Source organism: Phalacrocorax aristotelis, chromosome 1 (genome assembly GCF_949628215.1).
Source record: "Phalacrocorax aristotelis chromosome 1, bGulAri2.1, whole genome shotgun sequence".
Taxonomy (NCBI): domain Eukaryota; kingdom Metazoa; phylum Chordata; class Aves; order Suliformes; family Phalacrocoracidae; genus Phalacrocorax; species Phalacrocorax aristotelis.
This window is the reverse complement of record NC_134276.1, coordinates 165,033,920-165,058,662: the sequence shown is the minus strand read 5'-3', so window position 1 is coordinate 165,058,662 and position 24,743 is coordinate 165,033,920. Positions and strand designations below refer to the sequence as shown.

The 24,743-nt window shown below is 45.1% G+C and overlaps 5 protein-coding genes across 5 annotated transcripts in view; 4 read left to right on the top strand and 1 right to left on the bottom strand.

Annotated features, from left to right (window-relative positions):
* Nucleotides 1-24,743, top strand: part of LOC142050762 (histone H4) — a 223,180-nt gene that overhangs the window by 161,567 nt on the left and 36,870 nt on the right. The gene's annotated exons all lie outside the window — the stretch shown is intronic.
* On the top strand, nucleotides 1,848-14,094 carry WBP11 (WW domain binding protein 11). The gene is made up of 12 exons (XM_075079473.1): nucleotides 1,848-1,982; nucleotides 3,629-3,741; nucleotides 4,594-4,625; nucleotides 5,204-5,297; nucleotides 5,687-5,883; nucleotides 6,765-6,898; nucleotides 7,605-7,804; nucleotides 8,616-8,810; nucleotides 9,464-9,565; nucleotides 10,491-10,805; nucleotides 12,160-12,342; nucleotides 12,989-14,094. Exons 2-12 carry the CDS (start codon nucleotides 3,678-3,680, stop codon nucleotides 13,420-13,422), a joined length of 1,950 nt encoding a protein of 649 aa, XP_074935574.1. The 5' UTR covers nucleotides 1,848-1,982; nucleotides 3,629-3,677; the 3' UTR covers nucleotides 13,423-14,094.
* Nucleotides 17,697-18,980, top strand: LOC142050596 (histone H2A type 2-C). The gene has a single exon (XM_075079403.1). The coding sequence runs from the start codon at nucleotides 17,744-17,746 to the stop codon at nucleotides 18,131-18,133; it is 390 nt and encodes a 129-aa protein (XP_074935504.1). The 5' UTR covers nucleotides 17,697-17,743; the 3' UTR covers nucleotides 18,134-18,980.
* On the top strand, nucleotides 20,144-21,045 carry LOC142050569 (histone H1). The gene has a single exon (XM_075079336.1). The coding sequence runs from the start codon at nucleotides 20,146-20,148 to the stop codon at nucleotides 20,800-20,802; it is 657 nt and encodes a 218-aa protein (XP_074935437.1). The 5' UTR covers nucleotides 20,144-20,145; the 3' UTR covers nucleotides 20,803-21,045.
* Nucleotides 21,740-22,934, bottom strand: LOC142050602 (histone H2B 1/2/3/4/6). The gene has a single exon (XM_075079418.1). The coding sequence runs from the start codon at nucleotides 22,570-22,572 to the stop codon at nucleotides 22,192-22,194; it is 381 nt and encodes a 126-aa protein (XP_074935519.1). The 5' UTR covers nucleotides 22,573-22,934; the 3' UTR covers nucleotides 21,740-22,191.

The window sequence follows — 24,743 nt, the reverse complement described above, 5'->3', positions numbered from 1 at the left end:
CGGGCGGCACCCTGTGTCTCTGCTTATGAGGTAGGAGGCTGTGAGCTCACAGAGGCCAGGCCAGCATCCCCAGCCAGGTAGGAGGGCAACCCATGACCTCATAAAGGAGTATGGCAACATCCAGTTGTAACAAGGTGGTCTGGAGGTAAAAAACCTGCTGATCAGCTTGGGACCTTCCCAAACTCTTTCTCCCAGCTTGACCAATAAGAAAATAAATGGGGTTTATTTGCATTACTGACAGTTATATACTTGAACTGAGTGCAGCATGCATTTAACTGCCTAGATGCAGGGCAGGGCACCCAGTGGAGCAGAAACAGCTTAGCTTCTGTTTCTGCTTGGTAACTGAAACTCTGTCCTGAAAAATAGGAAATAATTTCCTGCATTCTCTAGCCCTCTGACCTGTCTTACACTTGGTCCTCCAAAGATGTCATAACCAGTCAGGGGTTAACCAGTCTGCTCATGCTTCTCCTCTGGACTCCCTGGAGCTGCCTCTTGGCATGACAGGGTATCAAATGAAAAATGTGAGAGAACTGTTGTTCTCTGAGTCAGCTCAAAGTCAGCAGATCTGCTGAGAGAAAGCAGCTAGGGCTGTGGCAATACCACTGTCCCCACTGAGCCCAGCATTGTCCTGACGGAAGACCCCAAGCCCTGTGAGAAGTGGTCAATCTCCAAAGTCTCAGCTGGCCCCCTCTCCAGTGACTCGGTACATGACAGGAATGTGCGTGGCCACAGCGTTTCCATCACACTCCCTCAAGCATTCTCCCTCTGCTCAGTCTGTTGCTCTGGATAACGGATTAAGAATTAAAACTGTATAATATGCGTGTTTTATATAAGAACAGCCCTGAAGAAGAAAAGAAACTGTAAACCAGCCAAAACATGTCTAAGCTGTTTTCAGACTGGTGTAGAGACACTGGATGATTGCAACCAAAATCTGGCCTTTGGCAAATCCTTTCTGGTAACAAGAACAGTATAAAAGAACAGGCCAGAGGCACAAGGTGGGGATGACTCTGCTGTCTACATGGTGAGCAAGACTCCCGAGGTGCTTAGAGCTCCTGAAGCCCTGCCTCTGAGCATGCTCCTGGGCTGGCCATCTGCTAACTTATATTTTTTGCAGTTTGCAATTAATGTTGGTGTTAATGTGATGCGCACCTTATAGTCTTGCTTTTACCCATCCTGCAACGATCCTTCATGAAGTTCCAAGTTTGCCAACTAAGTCTCTAGTATTTGAAAAAAACTGTAACAACGTCCTGTTGTGTGGCACATCCACGCAGACCAGAGGATGTACAAACCCTGCTTACGCACCAGGCCATCTCTGCTCCCACATACATCTGCGCATAGAAAAAAACATCCTTCCTACACCTTTTCCCCAGCATGTTAATTCTTTAAGCCTGCACCCATACTTTGTTGCTTGCCCCCTACTTATTCGCAGTGATGCAACTAGTATCCAAGGAGATGTTTCATGTTATCTTTATCCTGGTTCTTCATGTGTCTGGGGACTTTTGCTGGGAGATGCACTTTGGGCAACGAGGCAGAAATACACGTAACAAGAAATGCATGTCACATCTGCGCCGATCAGGAGCCCCTGCTGCCCCAGCACTTTGCCTTTATCCCCCACCAACACAGGCTACTCACAAGCCCCTGGGGCCCCGGGCGCCGTGGAGCATCGAGCCACGCCCCCTCCCCGCCTCCCGACCCCACCCCCGGCTCACCCCACCCCCCCGCCTCACCATCGAGGAGCCTCCGCGCGGGAGAGAAAAGAGCAGCGGAACCATAGAGTTGGATCTGGCGCCTTAAGGGCCTTACTTCCGGAGCGCGGTTCCGCGCGGCAGTGCGCGCTTTACGGCGGCGCGCCACTGGGTCCCGGTTCAAGATGGCGGTGGGGCCGCGGTGTTGGCGGCGGCGAGAGGCGAGGGGGCTGTAGAGGCCGCTGCGGCGGGAGGGGCCGGGCCTCCCCGGCCGGGCCGGGCCGGGCCGGGCCGAGGGTGAGAGGAGCGGGACGGGGCTGGGAGGAGAAGGGGAAGGGAAGCGAGGAGAAGGCGGCGGTTTGCGCTGCCGCCTTCTCTTCCTCCCTCCCTCGGGGGAGGAGGGGAGACTTTCGTGTGCCTCATGGGAGACTTTCTGCCTCGTTCGGCAGTGGCCAAAAAAAATCATAAATATCGCTTGCGGATTTTCCCCCGTTGGCTGTTAACTTGTTGCGTTGAAGCTCTTTGGTTCGTGTCCTAAAAGGATTTCGGATCGGTGTTTCAGAAGTTTACTCTCTTTCGCTTTAAATGTTAGAAATCTGGGAAACGCGAGGTGCGAATGTAACTCCTGCCTCTGTTCGGTGAGCTTCCCACCTAAAGAAATAATAGTGTCTTGCAAAAAAATCAGTGTAATCATATAAGTAGGAAGTATGCCATCGTTGATCAGAAATCATGGGGTGCTCAGCAGGCGAGCCGTGACCATAACATGGTAGTATGAGACATGAGCAAGACACTGTAGATTTTTGCTAGTCAGTGCATTGAATGAGGTCGGTTCTTGGAGCTTGCTAGGAACCCCTAGCCTAGCAAGGCCTTGAAGCACTAAATGAGGCACAGTGCTTAAGCTTGTTTTTAGGGGAGGTACTTCATTTAGTGGTTTGAAAGTGGTATCTTCTGTAATTAGAGAAGGAGGATGTACATGGTGACTGCAGTGAGGCAGCAGAGGACTTTGGACTGAACTTGTGAATACTTTCACTTTGGTCGTGACCTCTTTGGATGCAGTATGGTGACTAGAAAGCTGCATCCCGTCAAATCCCAGATTTCAGAGAGTGTTTTAGATTTTGGGGTGGAATCTGTTGCGTGTTGTGGTTTTTGGATTTGGGTGGTTCCCCCCCCGGTCGATATTTTGGCAGGGAAGTAGGTGTTTGTTGAGGTAGGGGGAGATTAGAGCTGTGAGAGAGGCAGCATCTCTGGCTGTAGTTTGGAGATTTATGTAGTTATCTATAAATTGAAGAAATGCCTAAAGATAGGAAATAATTATTTCCAGAATAACTTTTTCTCCTCTGGTCATCATAACACAGCTTGAAATAATAGTGATGGAGGTAGAGAGCATAAGGGCAGTGGTATAGCAGCAGTCTCTGGGAAGGCGGAAATGACGCATATGTATGTGCAGAACACTTGCTGGTGGATAAAGTGGGTGCTGGGGAGAGAAATCAGGGACAGCTTAAAAGTCTGAGAAAAGGAGGAAGTTTGGGAAACAATTGAAATAGAGAGGGATGGAAAGGTAAAAATTGGAAAGCTTTTCTGAGAGTAAATGAAAAGCTAGAAGGACTCTGATATGCTCCTAGAAAAACAAAATGTGTGGTTTTCCCTCCCCTGTGCACTCTAGTGTAAGCAAGAAGCTTCTTTGAGTCTTGGAGTGAATAATGATCTAGTTGATTAGCTTAAAGTAGGTACTTCGTAAAGTAGTAGTAAGTAGGTACTTAATTAAATAGTAGCACTTAGTTAAAGTAGGGTGATTTTGATGGGAATGTCTGAGATAGTAGTAGCATTTGAGGACCTCACAAGTATTTGAGGTTTTGAGGGAGCAATCTGCTGTTATGGAGAGGAGAAATAAGCATAGTCAAGCTACGGACGTGTAGGACCTGAAACCGTGTTGTCTTTTCCAGGTCTCTCCCTCTTTTTAGTTTTTGTTGAGGCGGAAGGAAAAAAGTCAAAATGGGGCGGAGATCTACATCATCCACCAAGAGTGGGAAGTTTATGAATCCCACGGATCAGGCCCGTAAGTACTGATAAGAGCTAAGTAGAAGGGAATGGGGGGAGGGTGGGGTGTCCTAGGGAAGCAGGTTAAAAAGCTTGCTCTGAAGATTGAATCCTCACTTGTGAATCAGAACTGAGTTTCCCTAACTTGAAAAAAAAATATCTTAGTTTTGGCTGTGTAAAAACTCCCTGAGAAGGCTGCCTGCTTGCATGCTGTTGCTTCTCTGCAGTATTTACCTCTTAGTTTTTAGTGTAGTTATCTGTTCAAATGTCTTTGTACTTATCTGTTGGCTAAATTGCAGGCTGCTGCTTGGGATATTGTTAATCTGTCTAAGGCTAGAATCTGAGGAACAGGTCAAGTTTTGCAAGTGGTCTGGTTAGATGAAGGAGGAGTAGTCTAACAGTGTTCTTCCTTTTGCTAACTTGCTAGATGTTATCAGTGCTAGGCAGATAAAGAAAATTCAGACTGCCATGGTGAATATGCTTTATTTCAGATGTGTGCTGAAAGCCTACGTATTTTTAAAATGCATCGTCTGTTGTTGGCTCTATTTCAGCTCCTGGGCAGCAATCCTTTCGTGACTGCACACATCACTATGACTTCTGCTGCCTATTGTTGTTTTCTGTATAGAAGCACCCCTGCTTCTGGAGGCATGGAGATTGCTTTATCTCCTTTCCTTTCTGTATATCACACATGAAATAGAAAGCTGTTTCACCCTCTATTTCTCTCTCAGTGGGAGGATGAGTTTAAAAATTACAGTCTCTGTAAAATGAGTGAACTATTGAGAAACAACACTAATCTTGATGAAGGAAAGGTTTTTCATGGATTTGGTTGTCTCTTTCAAGTTGTTATTTCCTCTTTCCCCCTCCTCTCTAGGGAAGGAAGCTCGGAAAAGGGAGCTAAAGAAGGTAAATGAAGAGATCAGAAATGTTTACTTGACATTCTCTGTACTATGTTTCATGTTTATGATTGTAAAGGGCCATGGCTGTTAAATAGACTATAGATTGGTTGGTTGGTATCCTAAGGTTCATTTTAGAAAATGCTGTCCAAACAAGTAGTTTTCAGAAAACATAGACAGAAATCTTGTTTTGAGTAACCATATCTCATCATCTACTGTTCTTTAATTTGTGATGAATACAGCTTTTCAAAACATTATTGTAAGTACTTGGGAATTTAAAAAGCTGTGCTTTTTAGTGTGTTTTACTGTATACCTTTTGTCAGTTGGTTATCTTGTTGATTGTATGTGTCTTAATTGGAATGAATGAATTATAGGAGCATTTGTAAATAGCAAGGTGGTGAAATTAAAATTCTCAGTAGTTTTAATTCCCTTTGCTGCTGATTAGTGACATGTTAATATTTGTAGGGTGTTTTGAGGTGCCTTTTCTTCTGCAGACTGGGAATATTGAGAGGGGAGTATTTGGTACAAGTGTTCTAACTCTTTCTCTGGTGACACTTCTCTGATCTGCTTGATCTCTGATTTTCTTAGAACAAAAAGCAACGAATGATGGTACGAGCAGCTGTGCTGAAGATGAAAGATCCGAAGCAGATTATCCGGGACATGGAAAAATTGGATGAGATGGGTGAGTAAGAGGTACCAGGTGTTGGACTTAGGCAGTGATTTATGTAGATGCATTACATAATTTTAAGGGATGACCAAGAGACTAAAATAGAGTAACCTTTTCCCTTTCCTGTTAGAAGGGGAGATTGTATAAATAATTGGGGATTGATTATGATTTGAGGTGATGTGGTGCCATCAAAGATGACTTTTTTTCAAGATAATGGCTGATAAAAATAATAAGTAGTGTGTGTGACAGTAACTTAGAGTTGAAGGAGGGATTGTCATAAGGCTGAAGATTTCCTGAAATCAGGGACTGGAAGCTCTTTGCTTTGAAGTTGTTTCCTTCATCACAGTAGTGGAGTAGAGTAACTTTTATCAATTTTGGGGTTGTTTTTTGCTGTCTTGGATCAGAGTTTAACCCAGTACAGCAGCCACAACTTAATGAAAAAGTGCTAAAGGATAAGCGCAAAAAACTCCGTGAGACTTTTGAGCGCATCTTGCGGCTCTATGAGAAGGAGAATCCTGACATCTATAAAGAACTGCGCAAACTGGAAGTGGAGTATGAGCAGAAGAGATCACAACTCAGCCAGTATTTTGATGCTGTCAAGGTAATGCTTATTACATTTCAGGCTTGCAGTAGTGTATACTATTTGTCCGTTTGTTAGGTGTGACAGTTATGAAGGAAGGGAACTTCATAAGAAACTAGTGTATGTGTTATGTGGCCCATATTAAATACTTATACTAATTGGCATAGTACTGCTGGTTACAGCTTTACAGTGAGGGCGGCATGGGGGTTGTCGAGTCTGTATTTATGGCTGATATATTGGTTTAATTCAACCAGAAATTACAGGGGAAAGAGAAATTTAAGTTGCAAAACGACAGTATCAGGATTTGTTTTCTGTATCAAAGAGAGAGTGAGCCTGTGAGTGTGCAGTTGATATTGTTGTGAATTTCTGCTATATCTGTTGCTGGAAATAATGAGAATCTTCTGGCATTCCTTTAAAGGGCTTTCTTTGACATACTTCCCTACCATATTGGAGAACATAATGTTGCCCAAGTGCAAGAATCTGTAAGATTCTTACACTGTAAGAAAAATAAATCTTTTTTTTCTTTCTTTGGAATATGCAGCGGCCTGTGATTTGTGCTTTCTGGATACTCGAAAAATACAAGCATACTTATCTGTAGCATCTTTCCTATGGGGACCGAAGGTCTAAAGGGAGACAGGAACCTGACTGGATTTTGACTGAGGTTTTGACTAAAGCCTTTCATGGGTGCACTGCGTGTGCTTTGTTTTGCGTTGAAAGCTTTCAGTACCGACTTTTTCCTGAATATCTTTCGTGGACTGCTGCAAGATAATGTGCCCTAAGAACTGACACCTTTGGCAAGTGATGGCAGGTCCCGTGATTTCTGTACTCTGAAAGGTCATGAGGCTGTGCAGTAGTTTCTGTGGGAGTGACCCATTATCTCTTTTTTTTTCTCCCCCCCCAAGAATGCTCAGCACGTTGAAGTGGAAAGTATTCCCTTACCAGACATGCCACATGCTCCCTCCAACATCCTCATACAGGACATTCCCCTCCCAGGGGCCCAACCACCTTCTATCCTCAAGAAGACATCAGCCTATGGGTAAGCAGAAAAAGAGAGTTGGGGGGGAGGTGAAAAAAGATCACTCTTACCACTGGGAAGGAGCTAGGGTTAGAAGAAGGGGTAGTATTGACTAGCAGAAACCAGGAATTCTGTGCGAGTTGTACTTTCTTTTAAGCGAAGCCCTCTGATCTGCCCCTGCTATTGCAAGTTTTTGTTTAAATTGCTTTGAGTAATACACTATGTCTTCTAGCATTTGTCTTTCTGCATATCAGTAAAACTTAAAGCCCTGCCACTTTGAACATAAGGGCCCCTTAAATTGTCATATGTCTGTGTTCTTTTGTCTTGCTAGTATATTCAGTTTAAGCTCCTAGTTTACTTGTTTATCAGGTTTCTTGTTCTAGTACTAGTTATTTCTGTTTCTTTCTGAATAGCCTTCTGTTTTCACCAGCTTTGTGGTTACTTCATTCTGCTTCTGTGATGGGATTCAATCCTTGATTTTATTTTTTTTTTTAAGTATTCCCTTCAGTTGCCTTCTGAGAAGCTTGCTTTTGTCTGATGTTCAGCAATCGTGTCTCTGTGTGAGGTTGTGAACTCCTTGGGACAAATCTGTACATTATAAATGTTCATGTTGCTTTTTAGAAGCTGCATAAGCAATGATGAGAGAAGGCTAAAGGATTCTATTAAGTGCATGTTTGCTTTCATTTGTTTGTGTTCCTATACTTTTCATTTCCTTTCTTATTTTCAGACCACCTGTTCGGTCCATTTCTGTACTTCCTCCTCCTGGCCTTGGTGTTCCACGTTTACCTCCAGGCAGGAAGCCCCCTGGACCTCCTCCAGGGCCACCTCCACCTCAAGTCCTACAGATGTATGGCCGTAAAGTGGGTTTCACCTTGGAGATGACTCCTCGAAGGCGAGAAGAGGAGATTTCTTACAGTTCTGAAGCAGGTAAGGACTTTCCCATTACTGTCTTGCGTTTTCCTTGACCCCTCTGTTTTGCTGTGAACATAGTTGCCCTAGACAAGGTATTCTCTGGGCAATATGGGTGTTATTATACTTGAAGGGCTCTTCTTAAGTGATTGCACCTCTGAGGTGATTGTGGTATATTTCATAATATCTGCAATTTTGTTATCAGCTATAATTTTAAATGTTGAAACTTCTAATACAACTTCCAGATTTTTTTTTTAATTAGGCTTCATAGATGGATATTTTCCCATGTAGTCTTAACAGTGCTGAAATGGTGTACATATTATCCCTTAAAAAGCCCCATCCATTCTGAGAGAAGTCGTCGTTTTTTTAAGAAACAAACCCCCAAAAAATCCCAACCCAAACCAACAACAACAAAATGCCCCGACGACCCTAAGTATGCATTTTCTAGGGGAACCTAGGTCCTGCTTTTCACACAGTTACTGCATCATCCCTAGAAACTCTTGAATGGGTGCATCAGCTTTACTGCATACGAGAAAGCATCAAAGTCTTTCAATGGTGGGCAACTGCTGAATAGAAATGAACTAATGAGTTGCAGGTAGGAGTTGCCTTTGCTTGTTTGCTGTGCAAATTAACCAGCTGGTTAATATGAAATCTTATAAATAAACTCTCAAAAATATTCTTTAAGAATATTTGCTAAACAATAGAGGGTTGACAATATGTCCACCCTGTTGCTAGGGGGACTTGTCTAACTATAGACGCACTGGGGTGAAAGGCAGAATATTTTGTATATTTGGAGTTTATGCATTTCCTAATACTTTGCTTCCTGCAGGACAGCGAGGGCATGATGATGATATGTCCAGTACCAGTGAGGATGAAGGTTACCCTGAGGATATGGATCAAGACAAGCACGATGAGAGTAGTGATGATAGTGACAGTGATAGGTCAGATGCAGACAGTGAAGGCGAGGACTTCCTGCATCGTGATAATGACAAGGAGAGGGAAGGTGGTGAAGAAAAGAAATCAGGTAAGACGGGAAGTTACAGATTGAGGCATTATTTAAAAAAAAAAAACAAAAACAAAACCCCCAAAAAACCCAAAACACAAAAAACCAAACCACTGCTTAACAGAGTTTGTGCCTGTTTTCCTGACTGAAGGGGGGAAAAGTAATTTGTTTAGCCAACTGTGTTCTAACTCACCTAAATTCCAGCTGAAGAATTTTTATTAGTAAACAGATCAAAAGGAAACTACCTAGAAGTGAAGCATCTTTTCAGATGGACCTGTTTTCTTAACAGTTGAGTTAACTTAGTAAGGTTGCAAGCTGGTTTTCACCTGAAGCATTGAATTGGCAGGGTACCCTATTAAAATTAAGCCTTACTGTAAAATATACTCACTTCTCAGTGACTTGAACAATACTTCTGAGACAACTAAATTGTATACTGATAATGCTTTTGAATAATATTTTTTTTTCTTGATTGCTTGGGGGAGAACAATTGATAAAAAAATACTAGGATGACAAAACTTCAGATTATCAGTAACACCAATGTTAATCCTTATGTAAGGAGCATCATTATGTTAGAATGATACGTTATATGTACTAGGTAGAAGACTTAAATGTATCTTTGTTTTATGATCTTCTTCCCACCTCCCACCACCCTTACCCATGCTTTGCTTTCCCAGGTCATAGCGTACGGTTTGCAGACATGCCTGGGAAATCACGGAAAAAGAAAAAGAACATGAAAGAACTGACTCCACTCCAGGCCATGATGTTACGAATGGCAGGTGAGTGAGGTGGATGTATTAAGTGCAAATATGCTGTTAGTCTTCATGTTAAGGTTTCTCTGGTAATCTTATTTTGTTGGCACAGTTTTTATTTGATAGAGTAAATAATTCACTGTCATAAGGTGTGCTAAGAGTATAAACTATGGGTAGGTGTTTTTGTTTGAATTATTTTTAGTCTATGTGTGTCTTTTGCATAGCAGAGTTGAAATTATAGTAGCAACTTACAGGGTTCTTTTGATGTACTGGGATTTTTTTCTTCTAAATCTTATCTTGGTTAACTTTTAAACAATTCTCAAATGAAGTATGAACTTCTTGGTGAAAAAGTAAAGGTGAGATTGCCTATGCTCTCAGCCTGTAACCCGTAAGGATTAATGCTCCCTAAAAATACCCTTTTGTAGAAATAAGTTGACCCCATAGAGTGAAGAATGTTTGTTTTAGAAAGGCACCCCAGTGTCTCTTAGAGATGCTAGAGTTTCTTGGACATGGGGATTGTTTGTTCTGAGGTCTGAGTAAAATCTGTTCTATTTCCATTTAAAAAGTTTCTCCCTCCCATCCTTTTTTCTTTTCTTAACTGTTCAAATGATCATAGGAAGTTATTCCATGTTCCTTTTCCCCTCATTGTGCACTGCCTCCGCCCCCCCAGCAAACTTCCACAAGTCATAGATCAAATAGCTGCAGTTTGGGGTTGGTAGTAGAAGTTTCAGCTCCCACAGGGATGCACAGCTCTTGGTGGCAGAGCTGTCTAGATCTGTGGGTTTTTTTAATTTTTTTTTCCTGTTTAATAATGAAATGTCATCAGTTTTCTTTCCTTTTGAAGTGAAGTTTATCTATTTTCTTTTTAATTTTATTTTGTGTGCTTAAGTTTCTCTGTTATTTTCACAAAGGTATTACCTGTGAACTGCTTTTATTATGTCTCCATTTCCAGGTCAGGAAATTCCAGAAGAAGGGAGAGAAGTGGAGGAATATTCAGAAGAAGAGGAGGAGGAGGAAGAGGACTCGGAGACTGAAGAGACATCACAGCAACAACAGCAGCAGCAACTCAGTGAAGAAGCTCTTGCAGAGACTGGGTCATCTACTGCAACCTCCCAGACACAACAGCAGCAACCGCCTCCACAGCCTGTTCCTCCAGCTCAGATACAGGCACCTCCTATGCCCGGGCCACCTCCGCTAGGACCACCTCCAGCCCCTCCACTGAGGCCCCCAGGACCACCCACCGGCCTTCCTCCTGGCCCTCCTCCAGGTGAATACTTGATTTACTAGGATTTGAGGGATTCATGCTCTCAGTACTACAGACAGTGTATCAGTTCGGGAGTTATGAAGCTGCAGAATGTGTTGCAGATGAGGTACAGGAGCCTGGTGTGGCAATTACTGAGACCTGTGTGATCTCTTTTGTGGTCAGGCTGTTGTTGCTGTACCGTGCTTCTGAGGCATCAGGCTTCTGCAGCTGTAGTCAGTCTGATGGGCATTGGCTCATCTGTGAGCGCTAACACTGACAGGCAGCAGTGGGAGCCACTGTTGGAGTATGAAGAACAAGGCCAGTGCCACAGGCCTCTCCAGTGTTTTGTTTGTATTTTTTTTTCTTGTGTTGTTTCCCCCATACCCCACCCCAAGTGAGGCAAGTTAAAGAGGTTTGGGAGCTACCTAGTTATAGGTTTTGGTGTGGTTTTTTTTTTTTAAATAAAAGCTACAGTGTGAAGGCTTGTGCTATTCTACAACCTGGATATATTTCAGTCTTCTTAGGGAAGATGAAATAAGTACTACATTTGAATTGATATCAGTATTGGACTGCCTAGAGACTGTTAGCAATGAGGCTAATCAGTACCAGTGTTTTTGTAGCGTATGGGTCTTTTTTTGGAGGGCAAACACTTAATTTACTTTGATCTGGAGAAAGACTGGTTTATCTTCTGTAAGTTGATGGGGTTGCTGTATAGCTGAACTGGATAACAGTAACGTGTTGTTTTGTAATTAAAAAAAGTGTATGAATCTGTTGCTTGTTCTTATACTTGCAAAGATCAATAGTGGAACTATAGTGAGGAGCACCATATAGTCTGATTTTAATGTATTTTATTCTACATGGGCATATTAACAACATAATTTTGGGGGGAGAGTGGGTGGTCAGGCAGGCAAAATTCTTTTTTCAGTGTCTTCCTTGTTCCCCAGGAGGTATCAGAAATAGAACCTCAAACCTCGAAACAGTTGCTTTCAGTAGAGCAAAACTACAATTTTTTTTTTCAGGCCAGAAGGGCAATAAAATGCCAAAGTGAAAAGTCCTTTCAATTTTAGCTGTTTTAAATTCAGGCAACCTCAGCTCAGTAGCTGTTCTCAGTTATTGCTTCATTACATGGAGAGGAACTCTTTTACCAAGAGGGAGAAGATACTTAGAGTTGACTGAGTAAGAAACTTTAAAACTGCTGCCTTTTCTAAAGATTCTTAGAAGATCTAATTAATCTGCCTGCTGCCTAGTGTTAGAATAGCTTTCAAGTTACTGTTGAAGATGTTTAGTATTAGCTGATGGGATAGTCGTGGCGTATCTTTTGGGTTTTGGTTTGTTCCCCCCCCCCAACTCAGTTTCTCTTTTGTATGCATGTTTTCAGGAGCTCCTCCATTTCTGAGACCTCCTGGCTTACCAGGATTGCGTGGGCCTTTACCTCGACTTCTCCCACCGGGCCCTCCACCTGGGCGACCACCTGGCCCTCCCCCAGGCCCACCACCAGGTTTGCCGCCAGGTCCTCCTCCACGTGGCCCCCCTCCTCGTCTGCCCCCTCCTGCCCCACCAGGTAAAGTGTTCTGTTTGCTTCAGCACCAAGTCTCTCTTTGCTTTATTTCCCCAGTTTTTGCTGGGGTGACCAAGCCAGGAAGTATAAGTGGTTACCAGTTTGCCTTTTTTCCTGTCTGTGTGGCCGCATTATGCCGTATCTTTTTCTATGTAATAACAACAAGTAATTCCATACTGCTATGTGTAGTTTGGTGGCAAGAAATCTGTCCTCAAAGAGGGAATGTCAAAGTTTAAGCTTCTGCTGGACTGTTTCTGAATAATCCCCGGGTGCTTTAATGGTGTCCCACTTAATGAGTTGGAGTTGGGGATATTTATTTTATCTGCCTTGTCAGACATTTCTGATGACTCTGAAGTTCCAGTGGGATGGATCATCAAGGAACTTCATTTTCAGGTTTTAGTTTTAAAATTTGAAACAGAGCAACACACAGGCTCCTGTAGCTTTCAAAGTCTGAGGAGCAGCAGCATTTGCAACCCAGCATTCGGTGCAGGGTGGAAAACTTTTTTATAAAGCCAGTGCTACTGTATCATGTTGGGTTTTTTAATTTTGTTTTTCCTTCTTGGCTTTCTGAGCCTGTGCACTTTTTTGACCAAAGATTTTTTAAGACTCCAGGTGTGGAGTCAGCTCATGCTTTCTTTATTCCTTACAGGTATCCCTCCTCCTCGCCCAGGCATGTTACGGCCACCTCTGGTGCCTCCATTAGGACCTGCACCACCTGGGCTCTTCCCACCAGCTCCCATTCCGAATCCAGGGGTGCTGAGTGCCCCACCCAGCTTGATTCAGCGCCCCAAGGCGGATGACACCAGTGCGGCCACCATTGAGAAGAAAGCTACGGCCACTATCAGTGCCAAGCCACAGATCACTAACCCCAAGGCAGAGATCACTCGCTTTGTGCCCACTGCCTTGCGAGTGCGCCGGGAGAATAAAGGGGCTTCTGCTGCCTCCCAGAGAAAACAGGATGATGAGCCTACTCTCCCATTAACCAAAGCTGCCCCTAAGGCTGGATCGTCTGCCCCTATCTCCGTACAGACAAAGGATGATGTGTATGAAGCCTTCATGAAAGAAATGGAAGGTCTCCTGTGACCTGTCATAGTCCTAGTTAGCTTTCCTGCCCCTCAACACAGATCAGACCACTGCGGAGGGAGGAGAAGGAAAGGTCCTCCTGCAAGCAGTGAAAGGGCTTGCATGACAGGGAATAGTTCCCTACCCACAGGTCAACTTGCCAGTATGCTCTGAGTAGAGACCGCTGCAGATGAGGTGTGGCTGGGGACCTCCTTTCAGAGCTAGCACATCCACTTGGTGGAAGATTACAGTCAAGAAGGCGATGCTGCTTTCCTCAAGCCCTCCCCCTTCCTTGGAGGGAGATATTGGTACTCTGGGGAGGGGGGTGTGGGAGCAGGGGGTGACTATGCTCTGCCTGAATCCTTGCACATCCTGAATGCTCTGGTGAGGGTAGTGGAACAGGTTTTTGAGGAGCCAGAAAAGTGTTAGCAGCATTTCATACACATATGGTTGTCCAGTTTTTATTTTCTGTACTGTTCTTTTCTGTAAATATTTTATAATCCTGTTTTTTTAGTTGCAGTGAGATTGATCAATCATCTTTCTTCCAGGGTAGTCAGGGAGGTAATTTGTTGCGTATACTGTACACTGGAATTTTGCACCCTGTCCCCTTTATGGTCATCTTGATGGTTTTTCATCAGCAGGGGAAACTTCATTTTGTCTTGTGAAAGACAATAAATGTTCAGTGTATCAAAATACTGGCTCGCTTGTGATCTGTCTAAAACTGGCATATAGATGGAAAGGGTGGAGGTTCTTTGACCCTGGGGGAAGATAGAGGGATTCTAAACCTCAGAAAAGAAAAGCAATAGCTACATTATAAATAATATATACTTTTTTTTTAATGAAAGTTCTGCTATAATCTTGTTTTGAGGTTCCTACATGTCCATTTCAGCGTTTCTCAGTAGCTAGTAGAAACTTCAGTCCTGAAGTACTACTAATAATTACAAAATTATTTCTTTTATATACTCTTATTGAAAGGTTTACTTCATATCAAGCCTTAGATACCCACTGGATGCATCTTGGACAGCCCGCCTTAAGTAAAAATCAGTAAACAATTTCAATTCTAAGAGGTTGACAGCTAATTTTACTTGTGGAAAATCTCTGATTTCAAATTCTATGAAGTTAGTGCTTTTAAGGTGCAGATATTTTTAAAAGGAAATTTCACAGCCTAAAGAATTCTTTTTCTATTTTGGTGGAAATATTCCTTTAATATGCTGACAGCCAAATATTCCAATAAACCTTGCCACATGCAAGAAACAAATCTTTATTGTCATTTGCAAGACTGCAAAATCTTCTGGGATCTGGTAGACAAATCAGTTTTAAGACCAGTGGGATCAGCTGAGTTGGCCATAAGCATCTCCCAGATGAGCTGCTGCTTCAGAGTTAATAAATATTACAAAAATGCAAAGTTTTTTCTGGAATGCTGGATTTGAGCACAAGACCTAATACTAGTAGTTAGCTCTTTATGTAAGCGTCTTCATCCTGTTAAAAAAAGTGTGAGTTAGTGTTATAAGTACGGTATAGCATGGAAGACACTGAGAAAACTCTTCATTGTCTCTGTTGAAGAGCTTGTGGTGAGTGTCTTAGTGATTTTTAAGAGTGAGTCCTCTAACATATCAATATCTATGTGAATATATCCAGACTCAGGGTTTTTTACATTTTCCATGAAGAAAATTTGTTAAGCTGCCAGACTAGTAGGTATCTCAAACAATACCTTTAGTTGGCTACAAGCCTCAGACTTAGCTGAATACTCACTGTTTTAAGGATACAAAATTATTAACTACCCGAAGTTAACACGTGAAAACTTTGATTCTGTTTTCACAAATTTTGGACACAAACAAATCAGTTTGTACATTTCTCTTCCTGGTTCAGGAGTTGATTGCAGTTAAGGTACTACTGACATAATTTTTTTTGGTCACATTTATGGAATATCTTTATATTTTAGCTTTTAAAAAATGCATTTTTGTCTTTTCTTTAGTAAGTGGAATGTGTGAATGGTGATTTTTGGGAGAAGGGGCATCACAGTGGTACCTCTGACCCTTGGTCTAATAATAGTATTGAACCTCCCTGGCAGCCCTGTGATTACATTAGTAACCTGCAGGAGTCGCTTGATTCATTCTGTTCCTCCACTTAAGTCTGGATTTTTTTGAATCTTTTTTTCAATGTTCCTTTGGCCATATTCTTACATAAGCGAGCCACCTTGTCTGTGAACAGACAAGTGAACACTTGTCTGTTGCTCTATTTATTCCTTTTCAGACTAAGGCAAAAGGGTTTGAATTTGCTGGATGTTCAAATGGGCACAAAAAGGTAAATTTCACACACAAGGAACGTGCCTAATATTAGATAGCTAACTTCCTCACCCTGCCTGGGGTGAAGGGGGGTTGGAAAGGAGGTAGGTAGTTTCCTACAACTGATAGACCTCTTAAGATGGCTTGAGGGAAGCAGGGTCAGGGAGGCAGGGAAAAGAGGTGGGGAGAGAGTTATTCTGGAATAAATGGGCTTTGAGGCCACGTGGAAGAGCTGGATTTGACAACGCAAATCGTCCAGGAGCCGCAAGAGTTTTCTCTCTGGGAAGAGTCCAAGGCCAGGGTGCCTACTGCCTCTTGTGTGGCTCTCGTACAGGAGGCTTCTCACATTCTGTTGTGGTTTTGGTTAAATACATGAGGTCAGGAGCTGCATGAATAGCTGGAACTGTGTGTGTAGAAACTGGCTGTGCTTGCGGGTGATATTTCATCTGATTGACCAGAACTATAGTTCGTCTTCAGATAAAGATATGGGGGATTTTTTTGTTCCTTACCTTTAACGCAGTTCTAAGTGGAAAGGCCACAAAGATGTAAGTTCTCCCATTGGTTTGGTAAAAGCAATGGGATCTGTGGATGCTCTGACTTCAGTCTGTGCACTCAGGTAATCATCTGGTTCTTTACCAGCCATGCAAATAATGGGCCATGACAGAAACATCAAAACCAACTTGGAGGACTGCTGACAACCTTTTCTGCCCCAGCATCACAAATGATTGTAAAGCAATTTCATTGCTAAACCAACTTGAATCAGCTAGATTATTTTTTCCCCTGTATTCATGTGTTATCTTTGGTCTCTGGTAATTTTTATTCAGGGTTTTTTTTGGTAGGCTATCATGGATGGCCTGGTGGGAGTAATGTCTCTATCTTTCCCTGAAATACGGCAATGCTCGTATCCAGGGCAGGCAGCACAGTCTGGCACGTGTGCGATTCCCTTCACTGTAATTTTATGATCTGGGTTGCATTATGAAGAACCACAGGTTAGAGTACAAAAGCATCAAGGTATGAGGATGGGAACAAAACATGACACAGAAGTGGAATTTACGGAAACAAGACAGCAGAATCCTGTGTTGTGGGGAAAATGGAGGAAGAGCTGGCTGTGCAACGCTGGGGTAGCAGGAGGATGTGGGTAAGTCCAGGGTACAGGCTTCCTCCTTGGGCAGATGCTATCCTGGTTTAAACCCTCCTAGAACTGCATGAAAGAAAGAGGTCAACGAATAAAAAGAAACCACGCAGAATCAGAGCAAAGCAGCAAAAATGAACAGGAATCTTGTTGTCCATAAGACAAGCCCATATGGTACCAGGCAAACATTCTGAATCTTGGATGAAATCAATTCAGCTTATCAGTGCAGCGAGATATTCTCTAGTCTGAATAAAAGCATCTCAGCTTGACTTCTTTCTAATGCTCTGTACAATAGCCTTGATAATAATACCCCATTAGTTTGATTAAAGTAATATTTGAGTGATTTGTCTCCAGAATCAGAGGCATGTGTTCATGCCTGGTTTCTACAAACGTTAGCAGGGCTGGGTTGCAAATGTTCCCACCGAAAGAAACATTACTATTTTGCAACAGTAATAATAAAAGTAATCCTGGAGTAGCATTTCTGAGGTTCCAAATAGAGGACGATTTCTAAGACGACAGCAAGGGCGTTAGCAGGGGCTTCCCCCAGTTCCTGGGGGGCGGCTGCGCGCCGCTGCTCTCCTTAGGCGGGCGGGGCCACGTTTCCCCATGCCATCGCACGCCTTTGCAGCAGGTCCCGGGGCGGCGGCGGCGGCCGAGGTGGGGGTTTACGGTGGGGGTTGGACCCCGCCCCGCGCCGGCAGCGCCCGCCCCGCCCCCCCGGCGCCGGGCGGGGGCAGACGCTGCTCTCTCATTGGGTAGATTTGGATCCGCAGCGCCATTGGTCGGCGTGAGCGAGAGGGTGCTACAGCCAATCAGAAAGTGCGCCGGGGCGCGCGGGGAAACTATAAAAGGGGGCGGGTGGGGGGCATAACGACGCGTGTCTCACGTCAGTTTAGGCGGCCGCTGCGGAAGAGAGTCGGGAGCGATGTCCGGGCGCGGGAAGCAGGGCGGGAAGGCGCGCGCCAAGGCCAAGTCGCGCTCGTCGCGGGCCGGGCTGCAGTTCCCCGTGGGCCGCGTGCACCGGCTGCTGCGCAAGGGCAACTACGCGGAGCGGGTGGGCGCCGGCGCCCCGGTGTACCTGGCGGCCGTGCTGGAGTACCTGACGGCCGAGATCCTGGAGCTGGCGGGCAACGCGGCCCGCGACAACAAGAAGACGCGCATCATCCCGCGCCACCTCCAGCTGGCCATCCGCAACGACGAGGAGCTCAACAAGCTGCTGGGCAAGGTGACCATCGCGCAGGGCGGGGTGCTGCCCAACATCCAGGCCGTGCTGCTGCCCAAGAAGACCGAGAGCCACAAGGCTAAGAGCAAGTGAAGCAGCCCTGAGGAGCGTTCCCACCTCAAAAGTAACCCAAAGGCTCTTTTTAGAGCCACCCACTTCCTCATAAAAGGAGCTGTATATCCTAGGAGAACAAAAAAAAAAAAGGCTAAACGTTCTATTAGTTATGAAATCATAAAAGGTTTTAAAAAATTAAATTTCAAAGTTCTAATTTGTTAATTGCTAAGTACTAAAAACGACGAGGTAAGAGGGTTAATTTTGCTCTGGTTCGGTGAGATCCAGGCAAAGTTGAAGGTGGCTGCAAGAAGTGAGGGGCAGCCCCAGCAGCCTCTGCTGCCACCTGAGCTTGGGTGAGGCTGGGGCAACTCAGCTGTCTCCTTAAAAATAATCCTTCCCCCCTCCCCCCGACCTTTTGACCTACAGATGGTGTTACTTTTTTTTTTCCAAAACAAAAGGCAGCCTAAATTATTAATTTTTAAATAGCGTTCTCATGGCTTTGCCTGAGCTGCCCGTACCCATCTTCTGCCTGAAAGCTGGGTGGGTTTGAGAGTGATTTGTCATGGCTGGATGGGCAATTTGAGGTGAAAAGGACTGTTTTGATTCTGGTTTATTAAGGTTACATAGAGGTTACATTAAGGTTACATATAGGGCTGAATGTGGGCCTAAAGAGGTTGAAATAGAAACAAAAAAAAATCAGTGGTTATAATTATCTATTTGAAAACATAAGTTATTTGAATCATAACGTACAAAATTTTAGCCCCCCTGACAGAATAGCAAGTGGTAACACAGTTACAGGCCCATGGCAAAACACAAAGGGTTGTAGGTGACAATGAAAACGTCGGCGAATACTTGTTTTCGTCTGAAAAAATAAAATGCATTTATTTGGAATTTGTTTAAGCGTTGTCTTGGTGAAGTGCAGGCAGAGTTCCCCCCTCTCGCAGCAGGCTGTGTTTCAGCATAATAGATAACATATCCAACTGGTGTATTTTTAACATGACTTCCAACACACAAATCGAACACTGGACAGTAAAAAAACAGGGCATTTTGTAATCAGCTGGGGAAGGGGACGCCCACCTGACGATTTGAGCAAGTTTTATTGTGTAGAAGTATGGAAAAAATTCAGCTGCAGCAGTGTCTCCTTAGATAATGATGACTCAGATTTTCACCAATCAGGCTGTATCAAAATAAAACCAAAAATGAAAACAAAAATAAAAAGGTGCTGATTATATCTATTAACAAAAAACTGGAGGTGTTAAGTTCTTATGTCACCTAATTTATTAGGAAAATAAGTATTTCTACAGCAGAGCACTCGGGAACCATGTCTGTATTGTGCGGACTGAGCAACGCAGCACAAGGGGCTACGCTGTAAAAAGTCATCTCCTCCTGGGGCACAAACAGCCCCTCACGGGTCTTTAATCTGCTTCTAGCCTCGTTACATATTGCACTAATTTAATTTATTTTAATTATTTTGAAAGGGGTAAAGGATTTGGGACAAAGCAGCTAATTTCTAATCCATATTCAGTGCTCAAGATGAGCCTGTGTTACTTCCTCCTCTTTGAAATCAATTTGCGATTAAAGTATCGATTCAAACCCCCCATTTTCAGTTCAGATTAAGAGAAGACCCTTTAAAGAATAATAATTGATTGCTTTGGGGATTTAGTTGACCACGTCGCGGATTTTATTTAGAAGGAAAAACAAAAGTTTCTGCCTCCCGAGGTCTCTCCAGGTCCAGGACTCGGGGTTTATCGCCTCTTTTTTAACTCACCCTTTGCCTCTTCGAGGGGAAACTTTGCCGAGGGGAACAACAGTCTGTCTTTTCCACGCCGCTGCGAGCCGGGGGGGGGTCGGTGGCAGAAATTCAGATAAAAAGAGGCTTTTTTGACTCCTAAGAAACACAAAATGAGCGGGGAGAAGGGACCTTTCTGCCGTGCAGCGGGGCGGGCGCTGCAACGCACCAATCACCGCCCGGCTCCGCTCTATAAATACGAGGCCGCTGACTTGCTCCAGGCCCAGTGGTTTCCCCCGATCCGTGGACGACGGCTGCCACCATGTCGGAGACCGCGCCTGTTGCCGCTCCCGCTGTCTCTGCTCCCGGGGCGAAATCCGCCGCCAAGAAGCCGAAGAAGGCGGCGGGCGGCTCCAAAGCCCGCAAGCCGGCGGGCCCCAGCGTCACCGAGCTGATCACCAAGGCCGTGTCCGCCTCCAAGGAGCGCAAGGGGCTCTCCCTCGCCGCCCTCAAGAAGGCGCTGGCCGCCGGCGGCTACGATGTGGAGAAGAACAACAGCCGCATCAAGCTGGGGCTCAAGAGCCTCGTCAGCAAGGGCACCCTGGTGCAGACCAAGGGCACCGGTGCCTCCGGCTCTTTCAAACTGAACAAGAAACCGGGTGAGACCAAGGAGAAGACAACCAAAAAGAAGCCGGCGGCCAAGCCCAAGAAGCCGGCGGCCAAGAAGCCTGCCAGTGCTGCCAAGAAGCCGAAGAAGGCAGCAGCAGTGAAGAAGAGCCCCAAGAAAGCCAAGAAGCCGGCGGCCACCGCGGCCAAGAAAGCTGCCAAGAGCCCCAAGAAAGCGGCCAAGGCAGGCCGCCCCAAGAAAGCAGCGAAGAGCCCGGCCAAGGCAAAAGCTGTAAAGCCCAAAGCAGCCAAGCCCAAGGCAGCCAAGCCCAAGGCAGCCAAGGCAAAGAAGGCGGCGCCCAAAAAGAAGTAAAACGACTGAGAAGAAATTATAGTCTACTCATTTTAAAAAACCCAAAGGCTCTTTTAAGAGCCACCCACTTACTCTCAAAAAGAGCTGAACCACTGCCGTAATCGCAGCAAAATCAAGTCTTTAAAGACGTCTTTGTAGGAATTTATACTGGGAAAAAAACCCGAAGTTGCAGTCCTTAAAACGTTCAGGGTCGGTACAGCCAGCGTGGGACACGGGGGCTTCCTTAAAGAGGAAGTGCTTTTTCCTACGTGCAATGCGGGAGCGCTGCGATAGCAGCGGCGGCGGCGCCTGCCCTGCCCCGCCCCCCTTCCCCCCCCGCCCCCCCGTCTCCCCCGGCAACGTCCCGGTGAAGCCCCTCCGCCACCGGGCCGCGGGAGTTTAAAAGTCCCGCGCTGGGCCGGGATTGGCTCCGTCCTCCAGGCCCCGCCCCTCTGTTCCGCCCGGCCCCGCCCCGCGGGGCGGTGACACCCCCCCATCTCCGCTCCCACCGCTGCCGTCCCCCGGTTGCGTACGGCACCGCCTCGGCCCTCCGCCCCCTTCCCCCGCGCTCCGGGGCCGAGGGTGGTTGCGGTGGGGCGCGGGTCAGGGATGGGGAAGCATCTGCGCCGGCGCCCCACAGCGGTGGGGCGGCAAGAGCTCCGGCCCCCGGTACCACCCGCATCACAGGCCTCCAGCTCCACGTCCCCCCTCTTTTTTCCTATTTATTTTAAAAAGGAGAACGAAGTCCTGCGCAAGTTTGGGCAGTGGTGTTTTAGACTGGAGAACCCAATGTGAAAAAAAAAATCTTTCTTTGTTGCCTAATGGAGTACGGGCAGCTCCACTGAAAGAAGGGTGGGGGAACGGGGAGAAAGGCAATAGAAGGCAAGGAAAGAAATCAAGCTGCAAACACACCTGTAAGACTTGCTTCAGAAACTGCTTTCAAAGTATTTTAGTCACCGGCAGGACCACAAAGATTTTTTTTATTTTCTAAGTGCACAGCTATGATTTTTCTGTACCGGACCTATAAAGAGGAATTAAAAACTTGAGGAAACAAAAGATATCCTACCTTCCCCCGCTGGACTCCCGAGCTCTGAAAACAGAGCTATCACTCAGACGAAAGTTGCTGGTTTTCAACCACGCTTTAGACCAGAGCTGACAGCACGTACTCATTCAGAAGCTTTAAATAACCAAGTACAACAGCGTACACTGAGCACAGGCTGGTTAAGCGAGAGCCCACCGTTAATTTTTAAGTAGCTCTCTAAAAAAGCGAGTGCTCAACTTTCTAGTGACATGCAAATAAACAGGCAATTTACATACCTCCTAAGAAACACAGAAACTCAGCCCCTCTACTTGAATATATGGGTGGCTCTTAAAAGAGCCTTTGGGTTAAAACTGACAATCCGACGCGCTCTACTTGGAGCTGGTGTACTTGGTGACAGCCTTGGTGCCCTCGGAGACGGCGTGCTTGGCCAGCTCGCCGGGCAGCAGGAGCCGCACGGCCGTCTGGATCTCCCGCGAGGTGATGGTGGAGCGCTTGTTGTAGTGCGCCAGGCGAGAGGCCTCGCCGGCGATGCGCTCGAAGATGTCGTTCACGAAGGAGTTCATGATGCCCATGGCCTTGGACGAGATGCCCGTGTCGGGGTGCACCTGCTTCAGCACCTTGTACACGTAGATCGAGTAGCTCTCCTTGCGGCTCTTCTTGCGCTTCTTGTCGCCCTTCTTCTGCGTCTTGGTCACCGCCTTCTTGGAGCCCTTCTTGGGCGCGGGGGCGGACTTGGCCGGCTCGGGCATGGCGAGACCTGCCGGGCTGCTGCACCGCACCGGAATACCCGGTGAGCCTGTCACTCCCCTATTTATAGGGGCCTTATGCAAATCCCCGGCCTCAGCCACCCGCTTTTCTATTGGATAGACGTTCCAGTGACGTCATCCTTCGCGCGATGGGCGCTGTAATTGGTCCTTTTTAAATTCCACGCCACTATTGGTTCATAGTTTGAATATCATCAGCCAATCACAGTACGCTGTTTCAATCGCACCGTTCCGTAGCGAAGCTCGGCCTCCGCGCTCTGGCCTCTACCCTACGCCGGGGTCACCCCCGAGCACCCGGGCTCGCCTGCCTGCTGCAGCCGCTGCTCGGCCGGATTTGTACGGGCAAAGACTGGTTATGGGCAATTTCTCCAGGGCAAAAAAAGAAAAAGAGAAAACTGCAAGAGTTTTTACTACTCTTTTTTTTTTTTCCTTCAAAAACGTATACCTTCACGCTTCATGTAATAACCTGCATTTGTAACATCCACAAGTTACATGTAAAAGGGAAAAAAAATATAGCCAGAAAAGACAGAGGTGCTCTGGAGTACTAAGCTTTGATAATCGTGTTTAAAATTAGTTCTCTGGCCCCCAGAATGTGCCTTGTTTTTCAGGATTTTAAATGAGATGGAAGTTCTGATTTAATGTGTAAGTTGAAAGAATGTGGACTTCTTTTGGGATGTAATGAATGTTGGATGAATATGTTTAAGTCAAAGTAAGATATTCCTTGTAAAAAATGAATCCTGCATTTTAAATTGAATTTGGAATTTATTGTGAGTCAGAAATTCAGACTGTTTTCTTGTAGACTTAATCGTTCAACAAGAATATACAATTGTTTAAACAGTTTAATATGATTTAATGGTATTAAAAATTCTGATGTAGCTTTGTTAGATTTTTTAAAATATATATAGAGAAAGTGTTCCTTAATATATTATTAACCTGTATGTTTAGAAAAGGGATAATAATAACTTTTTTTTAATTAAAATGCTCTGTGGTCACATTATAAATTGCAATTTCATTGGTAAATGACAGTGCTATGATCCACTTTTAAATGGATCAAGTTAACTTGTAGTTCAATGACACTAGGAACCTATCTGACACAGGTAAATGTCACTTAAGGTGGCTGAGGCTGCTAAAATCACAACAAAGCTAATGTTCAAGGAGATTTGAACAGTATTTGATAGTGAGAGAGATCCTAGGGAGTAAGGCTTGCTTGCAAGTCCTTCTGCTGTGCTTATCACCAAAACTGGGGGCACAAAAGCAGCCACCATGTGGAGGAGAGCAACTTTATGCTGCCTTTGTGATGCTGCAGCTCTCTAGTTTAATGTCTGCCCAACCCCAGCCCTGCTCCCTCTCAGCAGGAACAGGGATGGGATGGATGCTCATCCACCTCCATTTGCTCTGCTTCCGCCAAGGCTGCCTTTAGCAGCTCTGTCACCTTGGAGAAAATCTGGTAAGGCAGGAGGGAGCTGTATCTGCCTTTTCAAGAGAAGAAAAGTAGTTCCCTCTCTTTCAGCAAAGCAAGAAGAGAAGCCAGAGTGGCCTGTCCCTAAACATTTAACTCCTCAGATATTCTGTGACCCTGATGACTTTCTTTTGGCAGAAACATTACCTGGAAAAGCAGTTCACTGAGAACACCTCGGCCTGGTAACAGGAGTTCTTCTGAACATCTGCAAAGGCCCATGAGTTGACATACCACTCCGGGACAATGTAGTGTGGGATCTCCAGTTTTGTCTCCATAACAGCAGACGAAGGCAGTTGCTCTTGATAGACTGCTCTGAAAGACAACATGTAGACTAACTCAAAACAATCTCAGCAATGTAAAGTGCATGGGTCCAGAAAGCACAGGTATTAAAACCAAAAGAACCACTTCCCCCAAAAATCCATCCAGTGTCTGCAAACACCCCTCTCCCCATGTTAATTCTTTAAGTGGGTTGATCAGTTCCAACAAAAATGACAGTTGATCCAGGTCTCAGACAGCTGCCATTCTAACAAGTTTTGTAAAGATCAGCTACAGAGTAGGAGATCCATGTTAGAGACTCCATTAAGGAAAGGTGGCTACTGTGAACTGAACAACTACTGCTTGGTTTTAGCCTTGCAGGTAAAAAAATCTGTTAAAACAAACAAACAAAACCCCCAAATCCCAAAAAACAACAGCTGAA

Bases quoted from the DNA above. Each gene is read 5' to 3' on its own strand.
- LOC142050569 (XM_075079336.1), top strand. From the start codon at position 20,146: ATGTCGGAGACCGCGCCTGTTGCCGCTCCCGCTGTCTCTGCTCCCGGG.
- WBP11 (XM_075079473.1), top strand. From the start codon at position 3,678: ATGGGGCGGAGATCTACATCATCCACCAAGAGTGGGAAGTTTATGAAT. The intron at 3,742-4,593 runs GTAAGTACTGAT...CCTCCTCTCTAG, and splicing joins GAATCCCACGGATCAGGCCC to GGAAGGAAGCTCGGAAAAGG. The intron at 10,806-12,159 runs GTGAATACTTGA...GCATGTTTTCAG, and splicing joins TCCTCCTGGCCCTCCTCCAG to GAGCTCCTCCATTTCTGAGA.
- LOC142050602 (XM_075079418.1), bottom strand. From the start codon at position 22,572: ATGCCCGAGCCGGCCAAGTCCGCCCCCGCGCCCAAGAAGGGCTCCAAG.
- LOC142050596 (XM_075079403.1), top strand. From the start codon at position 17,744: ATGTCCGGGCGCGGGAAGCAGGGCGGGAAGGCGCGCGCCAAGGCCAAG.